The sequence below is a fragment of the Syngnathoides biaculeatus genome, chromosome 5, assembly GCF_019802595.1.
Source record: "Syngnathoides biaculeatus isolate LvHL_M chromosome 5, ASM1980259v1, whole genome shotgun sequence".
NCBI classification, from domain to species: Eukaryota; Metazoa; Chordata; class Actinopteri; order Syngnathiformes; family Syngnathidae; genus Syngnathoides; species Syngnathoides biaculeatus.
In genome coordinates, this window is record NC_084644.1 from 20,338,910 (window position 1) to 20,357,386 (window position 18,477).

The 18,477-nt window shown below is 40.1% G+C and overlaps 2 protein-coding genes across 2 annotated transcripts in view; one reads left to right on the plus strand and one right to left on the minus strand.

Annotated features, from left to right (window-relative positions):
* me1 (malic enzyme 1, NADP(+)-dependent, cytosolic) overlaps positions 1-13,182 on the minus strand; it is a 93,635-nt gene extending 80,453 nt beyond the window's left edge. The window contains exon 1 of the mRNA XM_061818675.1: positions 12,920-13,182. Within this exon, the coding sequence (XP_061674659.1) occupies positions 12,920-13,033 (114 nt within the window). The 5' untranslated portion in view covers positions 13,034-13,182. The remainder of the gene's footprint in view (positions 1-12,919) is intronic.
* Positions 13,183-13,338: 156 nt separating this feature from the next.
* Positions 13,339-18,477, plus strand: part of prss35 (serine protease 35) — a 47,201-nt gene continuing 42,062 nt past the window's right edge. Inside the window, exon 1 of the mRNA XM_061818676.1 lies at positions 13,339-13,501. Coding sequence (XP_061674660.1) covers positions 13,478-13,501 — 24 coding nt within the window. The 5' untranslated portion in view covers positions 13,339-13,477. The remainder of the gene's footprint in view (positions 13,502-18,477) is intronic.

Genomic DNA, 18,477 nt, shown 5'->3' on the forward strand with positions numbered 1-18,477 from the left:
GTGACCGAAGAATTTAAGTTGGAGGTGGGACTGCATCAGGGATCCACTCTGAGCCCCTTCCTGTTTGGTGTCATAATGGATAGGCTGACAAATGAAGTTAGACTGGAATGCTCTTGGACCACGATGTTTGCGGATGATATTGTGATGTGCAGTGGAAGCACGGATCAGGCGGAGGAACAATTAGAAAGATGGAGGCACACACTGGAAAGGAGAGGAATGAGGATTAGCCAAAGTAAAGCAGAACATATGTGCATGAATGAGAGGGGCATAGGGGGGAAGAGTGAAGCTCCAGGAAGAAGAGATAGCGAGGGTGGACGACTTCAAATACTTGGGGTCAACAATATAGAGCAATGGTGAGTATGATAAGGAAGTGGAGAAACGGGTCCAAGTAGGTGGAACAGTTGACGGAAGGGGTTCTATGTGACAGAAGAGTCTCCGCTAGGATGAAGGGCAAAGTTTATAAAACAGTGGTGAGGCCGGCCATGATGTACGGATTAGAGACAGTGGCACTGAAGAGTCAACAGGAAGCAGAATTGGAGGTGGCATAAATGAAGATGTTGAGGTTCTCGCTCGGAGTGAGCAGGTTGAATAGGATTAGAAATGAGCTCATTAGAGGGACAGCCAAAGTTGGAGGTTTTGGAGACAAGGTTCAGACTTCGATGGTTTGGACATGTTCAGAGGCAAGAGAGTGAGTATATTGGTAGAAGGGTGCTGAGGATGGAGATGCAAGGTAAAAGAGCGAGAGGAAGACCAAAGAAAAGGTTGATGGATGTTGTGAGGGAGGACATGAGGACAGTGGGTGTTAGAGAGCCAGATGCACAAGATGGGCTTAGATGGAAAAAGATGACATGATGTGGCGACCCCTAATGGGACAAGCTGAAAGGAAAAGAAGAAGAAATCTTTTTTTAGAGTAAAATGCATATTCTACAGTAGGCAGAAAAGTGTATTGGTTGTTAGCACATCTGTCCAACAGTGGTTGCTTCAAATCTTGGGTCAGGTCCTTCTGAGCCTCCTTCTTTGTATCTTCGCCCTGTGCTTGTGTGACTTTTCTCTGGGTACTCTGGCTTCCTCCCATAAACACAGAAATATCCACATTAAGTTATTTGAAATCAGTTATTTGTCCATGAGTGTAAACGGTTGTTGTTGTCATGTCAGTAGAGTCGACCAATCCAGTGTGCCTCAGGCCCAAATTCATATGTGATAGGCTCATGGTGACACCCCAAGCTGTTCATTTGAATAATGGATGGATTCCTTAAGGTGACATAAAACAAGGAATCAAGAGTGTAAAGGGAGGAGCAAGAGGAATGACTAGACAGGAACTGTAACAGTAATTGAAACCATCAAGAGGTATGGAGTTTAGCTTAACCTAATGTGTTTTCCAATGTCCAAACCAGGGTAAGATAAATGCCGTCTTCTTTGAACTCTAATGATTTCATCTCTGCTCTCATCCTTATTTAGTTAAGTCAGACTGAATAGTTTTAATGCAATCATGCTGAGAGCAAAATAGTCAGACAGATGGTGACTGCTGAATAAACCTTCCTAGCTAAGGATGCAGGAGTGAGGAATGAAATAAATGCCTTCATTCATGTCAGGATGCACATTCACATGTTAACTCATGCTTACTATTGTTATGTGTTTGATACGCCAAACACACGACCGGCATGACGTTGAATGCAGGTGGACTAGTTACAACACAAATACCCTTGACCCTTGTAGTCCCCCCAAAAATATCCTCACCCATATTTTCCTTGGCTCGCTATTGATCCATTCATTCTTTCTCAAAACCACTTATCCTAGTTAGGGTCGAGGGGCACTGGAGCCTATCCCAGCAGACTTTGGGCAAAGTTTGGAGTACACGCTGAACTGGTCGCCAGCCAGTCACACGCCACATATAGACAGACGATTTTGCCCTCAAAATATCCATGAAACACAATGCAGTCAAAAATGCATTTGTAGTTCTTTTTTTTTTTTAAGTAAATGCTTATAAATATCCATCCCAACTATTGTGAAAACATTACCTTGTTATGCTTTGACTTTGCGATGTAAAAATGATGATGTTAAAATATTTAAAACAAAGGCTAAAAAAACAAGACATATACATTAGAAACCTGACTTAATGGGCTGATGGGGGCCAGGAGTCATCCATCAAATCCATTGAACTGAAGCACTTTTTGTGGCCTAAAAACATTTATCCATTCATTTTCTGAGCTGCTTATCCTCGCAAGGGTCGCGGGAGTGCTGGAACCTATCCAGCTATCATCGGTCAGGAGACGGGGTACACCCTGAAGTGGTTGTCAGCCAAACAGTAAAAACAACACAGTGCAATATCAAATTATTTTCAACAAATCTAAAAAAAGCTTTCAAATGTTTGAAAATTTGAAAAATGTATCCAAATTTACCTCACTGATGCATGAAAAGCGTGATTATCCAAGTTCCAGCTGGACACTATTTTCTGTCCGTTGAAGCTGAAGTCTGTTAAATCGGATCCGTTAAATTGAAGTTCCACTGCATTGTGATTATAACCTAATAAAACCATGTAATAAAAGTAGATTCCGCTGAATAATTACGTTTGTGACATTGAGAAATACTGTACTAAATAATTACAACTTGTAAAGGGTAATGCTCCCCAGCCACATCTTTTGACCCTCGCCTGAGTAGAAGGTGACATCATTTGAACCATGACATAAATAGACCCTTCACTTGGGACCTGACCCTATTATAAACTTCGGTATACGTATAACTATGAGTTTTATTACAACAGTAACTGTATATTAATGTCTTCCTATTTTGTTCATTCTTATAGCTCTTTTTTTCCGGCATGTTTTGCGTCTATGTCGACATATTTGCAACCAAAGGGACAGTAGTTAGTAAGGATTCACCAATACCACTTCTTCAGACCAAGCACAAGTACAAGTACTTACATTTGAGCACTTATTAATACCAAGTCCCAACACTTTATAATAGCATTTCATCTTCCAATTTTGCTAAAATGTTTTATTTTAATCAAACATGATTGAAAAAAATGGCACTCAATTAAATCAGGTACTGTATAACAGAGGAAACTAATTGTCATGACTGACCATTTTAACATCCAATTGCATGTTTTTCTAACCGTCTTGTCACATTTCAGTTACTGTATGTGGTGTCTCGGTCTGAACACTAGGACACTATATGGCACTAAGGAGTACTACATAGATAAGATCTGAAGAACAAATGAAGAGTTTAAATGGAAAAGCAGACAAGTCAATTATCATGGAACTGAGTGAAATTAAAAAAAAAATGGGTGGTTTCCTGGCCAGACCAACTTTTTCTTAACTAAGGTATTCTGAATTAATGTATAGATAGTAAATCACATGTTAATTTGAATAAAATAAAACTTTTATTGAAATAAAAAATGAGGTTTTTGACTGTGTTTTACCGCAAAACCAGACAAGTCCAAAATGATTTTTTAACAAAAACAGACAACTCCAAACTTTTTATATACAGTAACTTCAAATTGCACTGAAATGTCAAGTTTTATGCATTATGAACACAAATGAATAACATGTGAGTACTGCTTCTATCTTGAAGAATCATATAAGACAGGAGACTAGCATCTTGCTTTACTTTATCTGTAGTTTGATACAGCTGATTGTGCGCATATCTTGGGTCTTCAGGGGTCAAAGATCCTGCGAGACACTGATTAGGTGGATTGTCTGTACAAACTACACTCGGCCTTTTTTCAGAACCGTCATGATGGGCTTTCTATGCCTTTTCCTGTGCCGTGTTAGCTTTATCAGCCTTTTGTTTGCGGCCTCCAGGTGATACAGCTATCTTTTTGTCCATGAATTAGACTCTAATTCATCAAAAGTTTGCATCATTTTTTTGTCAGTATAACACAAAACAGGGTTAATTTTGCGTGATTGTGTCACTCGAACAGAGCAACCATGGGCGCAGCCATGTTGCCATGACACTATCACTCCAGCTGGCGTGGAATTGGCTGAAATGGAGTTGCCGCTGTCTGCAGTAAAATGGTATCAACAGTTGTCGGTTTTTGCGCTAAAGCTATTTTTCTGGATTATATTTGCTTTGGAGTTGTCGGCTTTCCAAAATTAACATATATGAAGAGCGAATGTCTGAATGGCACCTGTCGGCTTTTGCGCTTGAACTCTTCAATTATGAGATGAAGAAAACAGAGTCTAGTGGATATACAAGTATGAACATACAGTAGATGCCATGGTACCGCTATGCATTAAATAAAAATATCATGTGAAAAAATAAATACAACACTGCTTCTTCAGAAAAATAATGTAAAATAAAATGAGTCAGAATAATTCTAACTTTATCACACCATCTCTTAGTTATCTTTACTTTATATGTCATTATGCAGTCGCCATCCAATCACCTAATCTGCCACATGTGCCAACCAGGCGAAAGGAAGCTGCTTCATGCTTTTATCTCAATTGGGCTTGACTCTTTTCATGGTCTTCTGATTGGACTCCCCCAAAAGAGCGTAAACACCTTAATCTTATTCAGAAGGCCGCAGCTCGGTTTCTAACCAGATGAGTTGAGTTCAGAACATATGATTCCTATTCCAAAGTCTTTACACTGGCTCAAAGTCAGCTTTAGAGTAGACTTTGAAGTTCTGATACTGGTCTATAAATCACTGAATGGTTTAGGTCCTGAATTCATTAAAGACATGCTAATGGCATACAGTAAGTAAGTATCATAAGGCTCTAAGATCTGTTGACTCAGATCTGATAACACAGAACACAGTCTCAAGCAACTTTTAGTGACTATGCTGCAGTTCCCATCAAAATAGTAGTCTGCCGTAAATGTCAGTGTCAAGGTTAAAAATTCACATTTTTGGTCATGTGCTTTTTGGACATTTCCACTTCTAAATGCTTTCTTGCACTATATATTGTTTTAAATTTAATTTGTTCCTTTTTTTCTATGTCGTTGAGCTACTTTTTATTTTTAAAATGCTTCTGGTTATTGAAATCACATTAAGTTACCTTTTGTATGAAATGCCCTACAGTATATTTACAAATTTGCTTTGCATTATTATTACTGAAGCTATTTTCCAATGTGTTTGACATTTATTATTATTCTAAGCCCCAACCAATTAAAGAAATATAGAACCCCATTGTATAACCTATGATAAATGGTAGTTGTTACGTTCGTAAAAACACAACCCATAAATCTGGTGCAAATGTGTTATGAAGGGGTTCCGACATAAAATCAATAAAAAGCAGCACTTCCTTTCATATCAACCAATACTAAGACTGTATCTGTGATTAAAAAAAAAGCAAGCACCGAAGTATCCTGCAATTATCCTCTTACTGTCATGAGTCATGCTATCTTGGGCACACTGGCAATACAAAGCTGTATTTTACCTAAAATTGTCTTCAAATCCTCATCCTCAGCAACCATGCAATAGCTGATCTGCTGAAATCAGAAAGTGTCTACTTGTGAATATACAGAAAAGTTTGTTGGTCAAATAGCCTTGAAAGGTGAGCTGCTGTTGACTTAGGGAGGGCAGCCTTGGGAGGGTGGAGGTAAGGGCCATGTAGCACTCCTCAAATGCAGCTGATCCTTTTAAGATGGCTTTTCATCCTCCCTCGTCCAGGTCCCTTAGGAGTCTGAGTGTTCCTGGGAAAGTGTCCCAAGTCTCACAAGAAACATCAACTCTCTCTACCTTTGAGTCTAAACATTGACTAAAGACCTTAATAAAGACTAGTAGTGCTTAAGCACTCAGAGCCCCCTCTTCAGGTGAGAACTCATCCAACAGATTTGTCGATGAAATTGTCAAGTTTAGTAGTGGCCATCCATTTTCTAACATTCGTCATATTTAGGATACAGAAAAGCTTTGGTGAGGGCAGGTGAAACATGTCCCCACAACTTTTTCAGAAGGCACTTTTAATCCCCTGCATTTTTTTAATCATCCAAAAACAATGTTTCGCAATGTTTGCTAATTGCTGAAATCACTCCACCAATCTCTCTTATTTGATGTGTCATCTGTCACCCTGCCGCCATGGCTGAGTTGAACAGTTTAAAACTTTGATGGAAATGCACTGCGTCTTTGTAAAGCGCAGTGTGAATATGTGGTATCGATTTTGCACAACACTATGTGTGCCTTGTCCTCCTCCAAACACCTGAGATTGACTTACCAAACCCGTGCGGTTCAATTGAATCCAAGTTCAGAATCACTGCCCTAGAAGTAGTTATAACATTCCCAAGAAATTATTAAATTAATTTGCAACTAAAGCATGCATTTAAAATCTAGTGAAAATGTTTCCTGGACTCTAGAGTTGGGTCAATCAACCTCAATCTCGTAGCCATCTCACTACATTTTCATTGTTTTTGTCACAATTTATTTAATATACTGTTTGCTTCAGTAGTCACAACTCCAGGTAGTGAGAGGAATAACATACTGTATGTGATGATTCCCCCAAAACATGACTACTGAACACCTCTATTGAAGTAATTCAACTACGTTAATTCATTCTTATCTCAATCTACATTAATGAGATGCAACAAAACATCTCAATCAACATGGAATCAACCCCACAATCTTTTATGATCTTGGGAAAACAATGTATACAAAACATACGTTGTTCGATGGTGAAACTAAATACTGTCTGAAATCATTACATCTGTGTCTCTTAAGAGTTCATGACCACCATCACTCCAATATTCTAGACAAAAAATGCACTGAGGAAAAAAAGGTGGAACACTTGTGAAGCACTTCAGAGGACGTTTATGAGGCTTAGAGTGTCTCGTTGTGTCTGTTTGAACAAGGCTAATGCCTTCTCTGTTGTCCTCACATGAATGATGACTGACTTACAAACAAGACAACAATATCACCTAAGGGAACTAGTACTATTTGGATCCAGTATTTGCTTGTGTGAACTGTTGAATTGATAGTCAGATCATCTTAGTGATATCTGTTGTCCAGCCTGTCCCCACTATTATATCTACTTTACTCTACGTATATGTCAACATGTATTAATTTCATGTCATGTGGTACCTGATACTCTGATTTAGCCAAGATTTGAGTGTGGGTAATTGGGGTGAAACGAGGATGTGCCTTCTTTCTGGTCGACACACCCCTACTCCATCAAATGAATGTCTGACCACGAACAACCAATGTTGACTACTTAAAACACCTGGCTAAACCTGGGACAAGCCATATGCCATATGAAAACACATACACAAAGCCCTGACGTCCATTGAGTGAGGTGGGGGGTTGACAGGTCCCACTGCTCTGTGTCAACAGTCAACAGCATTATCACCAGTGGAAGTAATTCATGAGAAAGGTAGGCCTCCACCAAAGTTGCCTTTATCATCAATCGTTTTCACTATCTCTGTCGACATAATTTCTAGGGATAGGGCAATCATGGAGGATGTTCACTTTTGTGGCCTGACAGTCTCATCTACACAATTTACCGATTTTGTGATCCTGCTGGCTTCATTCAATGGGGGATCTTCAGCTGCACCCAAAATCTCAAGTCATGGTGTTCAGCAAAGAAAATATAACTGGCTCCCTCTGGATTGGAAGTAAAAAGTACCTCAACAGTTTTGTTCAGAGTGGTGGCATTGTTTTGTCCCATTCACCCTCGCAGGCCTGAAAGAGGTCGAGGGTCCATCAATAGGGTGACCTTAAAAAAATAAAAATCACTTCCACAATACAATGTCTTTACAAATTACTCTGAGAAGATTGCATCCATTACTCCAGTGCTTTTCAGTCCAACTGACTTAAACAGATAACGTATCGTGACTGAAATTTGCTGATATTTAACTTGGAACACAAACGAAAACATTTTTCTTTTTAAACATCAGCTATTTTATTAAAGTGTTTCACCACATATGTGAAATTAATGGAATGGAGACTGCAATTGCCGAACATGTCTTGATCCAAACTACGTTTCAGTCAAAGTCACGTTTACAATGCAAATTTGGCCAGTCGGCAAATTTACTTCATCTTGTTTGTTCATAGATTTACTATATGCATGCTGGTCGCGTGTTAAGCAAAATTCAGTTCTGGTGAATGGTCTGAGGACAATAATTGACGAATGTTGGATCTGAACCAAAGTAACAAACAAGAGAGTCTAATGCTTTTCATTTGCTCTTGTGGGTTATCAGGACTTTTGGTATTTTGCATACCGCCACATCTTCAGTGGTGAACCAGATACACTGGTCTCCAGCACTGGCCAAGAGACTCCTAATTCAAGTCTTTCATCCAACAAGATCAGCTCAAGTCACAACATGGTCTGGGAAGTGCATAAACATTTTTTTCTGTATTTGTCTTTCACAAAACATTATATCTAAATCTGCTTTTGGCAACAATTCTTCCATGTTTTTTAGACATTGACTTGATTTCTTTGCATGAATGTTTCTCTTAAAAGTCATTTAAATCCCTATGTTTTCTTATGGGCCCATGTATACGGTATTGTCAGAATTTATACATTCTCTTGTCAAATATTAATGGATTTTTTTTTTTATATGTATGCAGGGTCAGATCAGAACCAAAGTTAATGTTTGGCTGCAATGTAAATTTTACATTTGCTGGGGAAAGAATGAATACATTTCCTCTTTTTGATATATATATATATATATATATATATATATATATATTTTTTTTTTTTAGCACAGATCTTGATTGTTAAACAGACCAACAAGTAGCTGTCCCAGTTCTCTGCACCCTCAACTACTGGATGCACTGGTTACAGTCTTTACAGTATGGTACATACTCAGTAAATGGACATCTGTGAGTCGGTGACACCCAACACTCAGTTCAGCGTTTGAGGTGAAACAGCATCCCGGATTGGGTGCTTTAAGTGTTTTTATAGAGGTTGTTGTTGTTGTCTTTCAAAGCAGCAGCAAGGGGAACCAGCATCAGATATGTAGTGAGGACTGGGATTCACACAGATGCCTCATTAATGTGTGATCAAGCAGAGAGACAGAGGACGTCTGTGGAGCATGGCCAGCGCTCTCCTTCTCACCACAGAGAAACCTTTCAATACCTTGCAACCGACTTCATCTCTTTATTGCAGGGAAAGCACACACAAAACACTTCTATTATATCCAGTTCCCCGTCTAGAGTGGGAGGAGGCAAAGTTAACCAAAGAGCAATGTGAAGCTGTGGGCACATACATTACCCAATGTGCAAGTATAGTGTGTGTGCAGAGATTAAAAGGAAATCATGGCCTGTCAAAGTGCGGATAGGCTGCTTTCAGCGCTGCTTCCCTCAGCATCAATTAGCAGGTTGTGCTGTGACTGGCTCCTGTTAGAGGTGAAGTGGACATGACCTGGGTGAGGTAAACACACCTTATCCCCAAGGCTCGCAGAAATCAGATGGAAGGCAACAATATGCCACTGCCGTAGCCACAGAGGCCCGCCTGTGCCTGGTCACTAACATGCTTTAGTAGTCATTTCCGACCTTCTGCTCTAATTTCCTTGGGCCATGTTCAGCTACAGCACTGAAGCAAGGATACTTTTTTTTTTTTTAACCCGATACTCAAACCCTTGAGCAGTTGTCATTGCCGAGGTTTTGAGTTGATAGAGCCACCTCCGAGGAAAGCAAATATGGGTATAATACATTATCATCAAGAACTATCAATACGCTATCAAGTACAAATACGGACAAAAATATGATTAATGCCAGTCAACAATCAAAAATGTGATCTCAGTAAATGGGACTGAAAGCATAAAATCTGGATGTAACATTCACTTACAAGGAACAATGAGACAGTGAAGGAGGAGCTCATTTTTATTTTGACAAAGAAGCCTTAATTCTAGAGCAAGGGCCAAGGTCATAAAGGGCTACTAGTAAAAGAGACAAAACAGCATGTAACAACCAAAGTGGTAAAAACAACCAGCCTTCTACATGAATTAGATATCGAGATCTGTTTAAGAGCATTCTTGAACAGTGGGTCCATTCATGGCCCTGGAGTGTAATTTGAGATATAAACAAACCGTTTACAGGACCAGAACAGAGGAGTATCCAGTTGGACCTGTACTCCTAACACTCATACTTCTGGCTTAATGGGAAAACTGTTCCAAATTAAATCACTCGGGCAAATCTGGATTTATATACATTAACGGCATCTGAATGCTTAATGTGTTTTCATCCACCTGTTTTATTGCATGTTTTCAGTTTACATAAAAATAAACACATAAATGTGGAAAAGGGCGGCACAGTGGCACAGCTGTAAAGCTTTGGGCTCACAGAGTTCAATTGTGGCCCGGCCTGTGTGGAGTTTGCTGTTGTCCCTGTGCATGCGTGGGTTTTCTCTGGGTACTCCAATTTCCTCCCACATGCATTAATTGGAGACTCTAAATTTAAAGTGTGATTGTGAGTGCAACTGGTTTCTGTCTCCTTGTGTCCTGCAATTGGCTGAAAAGCAGTTCAGGGTGTAAACTGTTTAATGCTCGTTGACAGCTAGGATAGGCTCCAGCACTCCCGCGACCCTCGTGAGGATAAGCGGCTAAGAAAATGGATGGATGGATGGATGGATGGATGGATGGATGGATGGATGGATGGATGGATGGATGGATGGATGGATAGTTGCTTTGGACAATAGGATTGTAAATGAGTTGGTGAGAGGTCGCCTAGAGATTGTTGTCCTTTGTGATGCAATATAGTTATCATAGATATACAAGAATAGCAACTGGGCTAACAATTGACCACCATCTATTTGTCCATGTTGACTAGCACTTGATTTTTGCCCAACTGATGGAAATTTTGCAATGTGTTTAGTTGTGTTTGCTCACAAATCATCAGTGACAGCTAGTTTCTCAAAACATTTATTGCATTCAGCAAAAATCCTACAAGATGACTTCAACTTGATGAGCATCTTAATGATATCCATCAAGCTTCCTGCTAACTATGCCCCCGTAGGCACAACTGGAGAACAATTGCAGTCCTAATGTGTTGTTATTAGCCAGAGCATCTGAGCACGCCGCTAACCTCACAAAACTGAACTCACTGTAGTTCTGAAACATACACAAAAAAAAGGCTTCATTTGCAATATTTGGTGGTCTCGGGAATGGAGTCATTAGCTACAAACAAACGGGGCTCTGTGCAGATAAACAGATCAGCACCACTCACACTCTGGCTTCTTTGAGCTCCACTATTTAATGTGTCACTTCAATACTGGCAACTCCTTTAACGGACTGTACAACTGAGTGACCATTGCTCCTATCTACCATGAATGCCATGTTTTTATCACCAGTGGTTTGTCTGTTCAAGTCTGTCCTTCCTGTTAGAGTACCACATGTATGGAAAAATCACACTAACTTGCCTGTGCGTACTTCCAATAACCGTTGTGTCCAAGCCTTTTCCTTTGAGGGCCTCAATCAGAAGAAAGGAAGGATGCCAGGGGGCCAATTTCAAAATCTTTGGGTTCATTAAACACACTAAAAGATATCAAAGAATTATAGTTTACATACTGTATTATAGGCGGCACGGTGGCACAGCTGTACAGTGTTGGCCTCATAGTTCCATCCCGGCCCCGCCTGTGTGGAGATTGTATGTTCTCTTCGTGCCTGTGTGGATTTTCTCTGGGGACTCCAGTTTCCTCCCACATTCCAAAAACACGCAACATTAATTGAACACTCTAAATTGCCCCTAGGTGTGATTGTGAGTGAGGCTGTTTGTATCCATGTGCCCTGCAATTGGCTGGCAACCAGTTCAGGGTGTACCCTGCCTCCTGCCCGTTGACAGCTGGGATAGGCTTCAGCACTCCCATGGCTCTCGTGTGGATAAGCGGCTCAGAGTATGGATGGATGGATGATGGATGGATGGATGGATGGATGGATGGATGGATGGATGGATGGATGGATGGATGGATGGATGGATGGGATATGGAGAAGACTGCTGAAAATTGTATGGAGGGTGCCAATGGGGGGACAGTTTGGACCTCAGTGTCTTCAAGAATAAACACCAGACAACATTCACAATTCCACAGAAAAAAACAAAACCTTTTTTTTCATGCTCAATCAGCACCACAGACAGAGATCTCGTCACTCCAAGCAAGACCAATGACATCAGAGCCCCTCAACACTCTACACAAACCCAGAGAATTCCCCAGAACACTTGCCAAGGACGCTATTATTGAATGTTTGCTGCAAACAGTAAAGGTTTAGTGAGATGTATTTTCATGACACTGAGAACATGTGCCTCACCAGCGATTATTATTAAAGCTGTCAACAGTTGACTAAACATTGGTCAGCATGACTCAGCAGCATTCCAGGCTAGTTCCACATTTTGCTTTCACAAAACACAATCAATATAACATGTTTCACCCAAAATATTTACAAATACTGCAGTACAGGCGTTATGGTGACTTCATCTTAGTCCCCAGTAGAATGTATAAATGTTTGTGTGTTCCTGTCATTTAAAAGGTCAAGCGTCAACACAGTTAAGTAAACGTTACGTGACGTTGACACTGTGTATCTAAATATAGTGCCTAAAGCTGACAGTAACCCTCTCTCTAATGCCGAGTTCACTTGCTCCCTCAGAGTCAGGTAGACTGTTATCTAAAGAGCTGTGCTCAAAATTATATTATAATAAAACTATTCGAGAATAGCTCTCGTAACGGTGAGAGTTGTTGCGTCTTTAGTGAAGACTGGTTTGACATCTTGCAGTACTAAAAGAACACTCGTATAAATCTAGCTAAATGCTGAGCTCCTTTCAACTCCCAACAACAAAGTTCAAAGAGGCTTTGAACCGTGTCGGTGCGTGAAATAAAATGTGATCTATTGGAAACGGTTTGTAGTGATTTCAAATTCCTGTGTTATTGCTGTTTAGTTGTCAATTTTATCTTTGTGGTAAATTCCAAATCTCCCTACAGTTGTTGAACGCATCAGCACGCGCACACAGGCTTGCAATTCAACGAAAGTGGTTCGAAACCGTTTCCGACCTCGGCACACTTACTTTGTTGAGGTGAGGGTTGCGGGTCACCTCACAGCCCCTCTTTTTTGTGTAAACGAAGGACTTGTGCATCTCCGTGTCGCCGGATTCCCTCCTCGCCAAGCGGACGTTTGCCATGTTGTTGTGGTCTCTTGAAATAGCAACAAGTGCAGTGAACGCAACAAGTGGACGCGGCAAGCCGAGGTGTGAGCGCGCGCGTCGCCGCGACAGGCTCAGCCGTGCACTTCTTATCAATAAACCACTTGATTGCAACCACTCAAGGCTTTATTAGCTAAGTTGTCTCATGTTATCCGCCCATCACCATACCAACGGTGCACCCAATTGGCCCACCCAATACACAACACAACATTTTTTTTAAATACTTTACCCCTCAAATTCAACAGTTGTGTGACTGGACATGTTTAACATATTTGGTTCGTTTCAGTGTGTCTGTTCTCACAGTAACAGCAATTCGTCAGCTGCCGGTCGACGTTGCCCATCTCATTCGCAGAAGCTGCAGTACAGTGAAATGTATAGCGTGTGAGGATTGTCAGCGGATGCTATTTGTGTGCTGTGCGCTAAATGGGTATTCTGTACTGTTTACAGGTAAGATACACGGGAGTTGCTGCGTTTGAGATCCATTGCTGTTGAACTTGTATAGCATTTCTAAGTTTTGACACTTTAATTGAACATGATAAAGCCCAGGTTAAAAAGAAGTAATGAACAGGAGGGCAGTGTGCACATTCCTGTTCCTTCACAATAAGAATGACAGCTCGGCAGGAGTGTTTGAGTGATTTTATGTTGAATCCGGCTGTATTATTTTCGATGTTTAACTTGTCATATTTGATTTCTGTATGTTCTTGAACACCGGAATTAGGATAGAACTCACTTATTTAAAATATTGTTTCGAAGAGTTTTGTTCAATACATTTGTTAGCTTACATGCTGCGTGATTCAGTTTCGCAGAAGAAGCTGCAGTACAGTGAAACGTATAGCCTGTCAGAACTGTTAGCAGATGCTGTTTGTGTACTGTGAGCTAAATGGGTATTCTGTTGTTTACAGAAATAGAATCTTCTTTTCCTTTTGGCTTGTCCAGTTAGGGGTCAGCACATCATGTCATCTTTTTCCATTTTAGCCTATCTCATGCATCTTCCTCTCTAACCCCAACTGGCCTCATGTCTTCCCTCACAACATCCATCAACCTTCTCTTTGGTCTTCCTCTCGATCTTTTGCCTGGCAGCTCCATCCTCAGCACTCTTCTATCAATATACTCACTTTCTCACCTCTGAACATGAACAAACCATTGAAGTCTGCTCTCTCGAACCTTGTCTCCAAAACATCCAACATTGACTGTCCCTCTAATCAGCTCATTTCTAATCCTATCCAACCTGCTCACTCCGAGCGAGAACCTCAACAACTTAATTTATGCTACCTCCAGTTCTGCTTCCTGTTGTTTCTTCAGTGCCACCGTCTCTAATCCGTACATCATGGCCGGCCTCACCACTGTTTTGTAAACTTTGCCCTTCATCCTAGCAGATACTCTTCTATCACATAGAACACCAGACACCTTCCGCCAACTGTTCCAACCCCGCTTGGACCCGTTTCTTCACTTCCTTATCACACTCTCCATTGCTCTGCATTGTTGACCCCAAGTATTTGAAGTCGCCACCCTTGCTATCTCTTCACCCTGGAGCTTTACTCCTCCTCCGCCCCTCACATTCATGCACATATATTCTGTTTTAGTTTGGATAATCTTCATTCCTCTCCTTTCCAGTGCATGTGTCCATCTTTCTAATTGTTCCTCCACCTGCTCCCTGCTTTCACTGCATATAACAATATCATCTGCAAACATCATGGTCCAAGGGGATTCCAGTCTAATAGCCTATCCATTACCACTGCAAACAGGAAGGGGGGTCAGAGCTGATCCCTGATACAGTCCCACCTCCACCTTAAATTTTTTTGTCACACCTAAGGCATATCTCACCACTGTTCTGCTGCCATCATACCTGTCCTGTACTATTCTAACATATTTCTCTGCCACACCAGACTTACGCATGCAGTACCACAGTTCCTCTCTCGGTAGCTCCTTCTGACCTTCTCTGTACTTTCCCACGAGCATCCTCAAGGCAAATAATGCAACTGTGGTACTCTTTCTAGGCATGAAACCATACTGTTGCTCGCAGATACTTACTTCTGTCCTGAGTCTAGCCTCCACTACTCTTTCCCATAACTTCATTGTGTGCCTCATCTACTTTATTCCTCTATAATTCCCACATCTTTGAACATCACCTTTGTTCTTAATAATGGGAACTAGTACACTTTTCCTCCGTTCTTCAGGCATCTTTTCACCCCCTAGTATTCTGCTGAATATGTTGGTCAAAAACTACAAACCTACAATGAGAAAATAAGAAAATAAGTATTTGAACACCCTGCTGTATTGCAAGTTCTCCCACTTAGAAATCATGGAAGGGTCTGAAATTTTCATCGTAGGTGCTTGTCCACTGTGAGACAGATAATCTAAAAAGAAAAATCAAGAAATCATAATCTATGATTTTTTTTAACAATTTATTTGCATGATACATCTGCAAATAAGTATTTGGACACCTGAGAAAGCCATTGTTAATATTTGGTACAGTAGCCTTTGTTTGCAATTACAGAGGTCAAACCTTTCCTGCAGTTGTTCACCAGGTTTGCACACAATGCAGGAGAGATTTTGGCCCACTCCTCCACATAGATCTCTACATCAGACAGGTCTATCAGCTAGAATTCTGACCCTCAAAAACCTGTTAGTCCGCCTTTAAAAGTCCACTTCGACTCCATGTATTATCCTGAATCAAATCAGGTGTTCAAATTCTCATTTTCTTCACTGTACATAGTGGAAGTTATTCAAACTTACATTGACAAGCCAAAAAGCTTCTGGGATCATGTCCATTTGAACAGGTTAGGACCAAATCCAACCTGACACAGTCACACCTATGGACAATTTAAAGCCTTCAGTTAACCTAACGTGCATAGTTTTGGAATTTGGGAGGAAGCATCAGAGAAGAAACCCCCACGCAAGCATGGTGAAAACATACAAACTTCAAGGAACCCCAAACCTCACATTACGGATCTAAAAAATACTTGAGAACAACTTACTGGACCATTCTGAAGAGCTGTGATCTAATTGTTTTAAACATCTGTAGAAGGAAGAAAAGTATGCAGTCGAGAAAAGGCCTCCTTCACACTTGAAATAGTGGTAGAATTTTGGTTAAGTTGCAGGGTCAACTCAAGCCAACTCACAAGCTAAAAAAGTAATGTATTAGTGCATATATAAATGCATTTTGTTCTGTTGTTGTATTGGATTTCATTAGAGTGTACAGGTGTACCAAATGATTTGAACTGGGAATGGATGGTGAGTATTTCTCCAAAGTGTTCCAAAATAACTTCACCTTGGTTGGTTTGCTTACCAGGCCTTCTTTCTTCATTTAATTCGAAAGTTTCATCAGGATGGCAAACATCTGCCTTCTGTTTCCCTATCAGGAGCGGGATGTTATTTTGGAGGTTTTGGCAGTATGCCAGTTGGCAGTTGAAGAGCATGTGGAATGCTGGGAGAGATTTGGGAAGCACTCTGGGACGGTGTAATCTTCATGTTCCTATCGAGGAAGGGAATGAAGTGGCCACAGGGCTGCCTGGGATACGTCAACTTGCTCAATGGACTGTCTTTTCGGCATGTTTTTATACACTGCAGTGAGAACATGCATCTCCATTCCAATGGACTTGATGCCACCTAACTTGTAATTGTTTGTTATTATGGCGTTAATGCCCATTGCCTATCTTATGCAGAAAATTGGGTTTTCCTATCGACAAGACTACTAGACAACAGATATTTTTCTGACCAAATACAGTGGAAACTGTATTTAAGGCTTCCATGAAGAAGTTCCAGCCGACTTTTTATCCATCTGAGAAGGAAATTCACTCAGGATGTCAGTCAATACGAGTCATTATACGTTCATTAATACGCCGTTGCTTCACGACATTGAAACAAATCCAACGAGCAGCAGAGAAAAGGGGATTACCATTCAGAGGGCTCTCAATGATAGTAAAGTAATGTATCTGCAATATGCAAGTTATGTGGTGGGCCTCAGATACATTTTTTTCCCCACTAAGCCCCATACAGTGCCCCTACCAATCTGTCTAAAGAAATAATTGTATTTTACACCTTCTTAACCTGTTTGGTAAATTATCAAATGCAAAGAAACCACAGTTATATACTTTAAATTTAACGAAATCAGTTTGAATGGGAAAATGTTTTAATGTATTTTAATAATTAAGTGTTACGTGTCTGGTTTTCATAGTCTGCCGTATTTCTAATACAGTATAGAAATATAATATCCTGACATGTTTACATTTCGAAAACATTTGGAAATATTTAAGCAATTCAGAAGGTGGTGGAGCAAAAACAATTTCATCGGTATAACACTATTTCCTTTAATATTTTCAGTTGTACTGTTTTTGCTTGCCGACTAGTGAATCTTTCTGGAGTAGTGACTACTACGGTAGTCAGTTGTTCTTGGGAAATGATTTAAGTTGACATTATTTTGGCACAATTTTAAAAAGTTGGAAAGTTTTAAACCAGTTGTTTGTTTTAATAACCTTTGTGACATCCTTCCATCAGAATACAGTGTACCCCCACATGTGCACTGTTTGCCTTTCAGGAATTGGGCTATTCATGTTCTTTGAGGTGAGTTTAACCGCCATTATTTGCTTTGTACACTCTATCTGATGTTAAGCAGCTTCTTTAAAATAATGTATATAATGGGAATAGGATATAACTATAAAAAATGAACAATATCCTCTTTCATAGAGAGTTCTTGAGCATTAGGTGTTTAATATTTTTAAACCAACAGAAAGGGGTGAAATGAGTATTGGGACTTTAATCTGTAATAACAGCAGTGACAAAATAATTGTTCAGCAATGTAGAAATTAAAGTCCTCTAAGATATAAATACTGTATTAATTTCATAATATGCATGTTATAGTTCTTATGATAGCCTTTGTGACATTTCACAGAGGAAATCAGATTACATAAACATCATGTAATTTTACAGGTTTGTGGTGTCCTTAGATCAAAGGCAGGGATTCTTGCTGAATGTAAAGTGCTGTTTGGAACATTGATGACTGTGCAGAAGTGAATCAAAAGGTTAAAGTACAAAGCAATAAGATGAGTTAAATTAAAACTGTTGTGGCCTGTACACACCTCCGGGAAGCTCTTTAACCTTTTCATTTCTGAAATGATCATTACAATGTGCAACTCAACACGAAACTTCACTTTATGCGGATGCCCAGAACAAGCTTCCCACCCTTTGATGATTCCTAGAGTCTCAGAAAGAAACGACAAACGTAAACACAGAAAAGATACACATTTCATCCCACATAAAGTGGAGCTTGAAAGTTTGTGAACGCTCCTGACATGCTCACTCTTTTTCTAAAAAAATAAATGGTAAAAATCACTCATTTAATGCCAGATTTTTTTTCTTAAATTGGGCGAGATGGGTGCCAGCCATTTTTTGACCATTTCGACTGAATTTTGCAGGCCTATAGA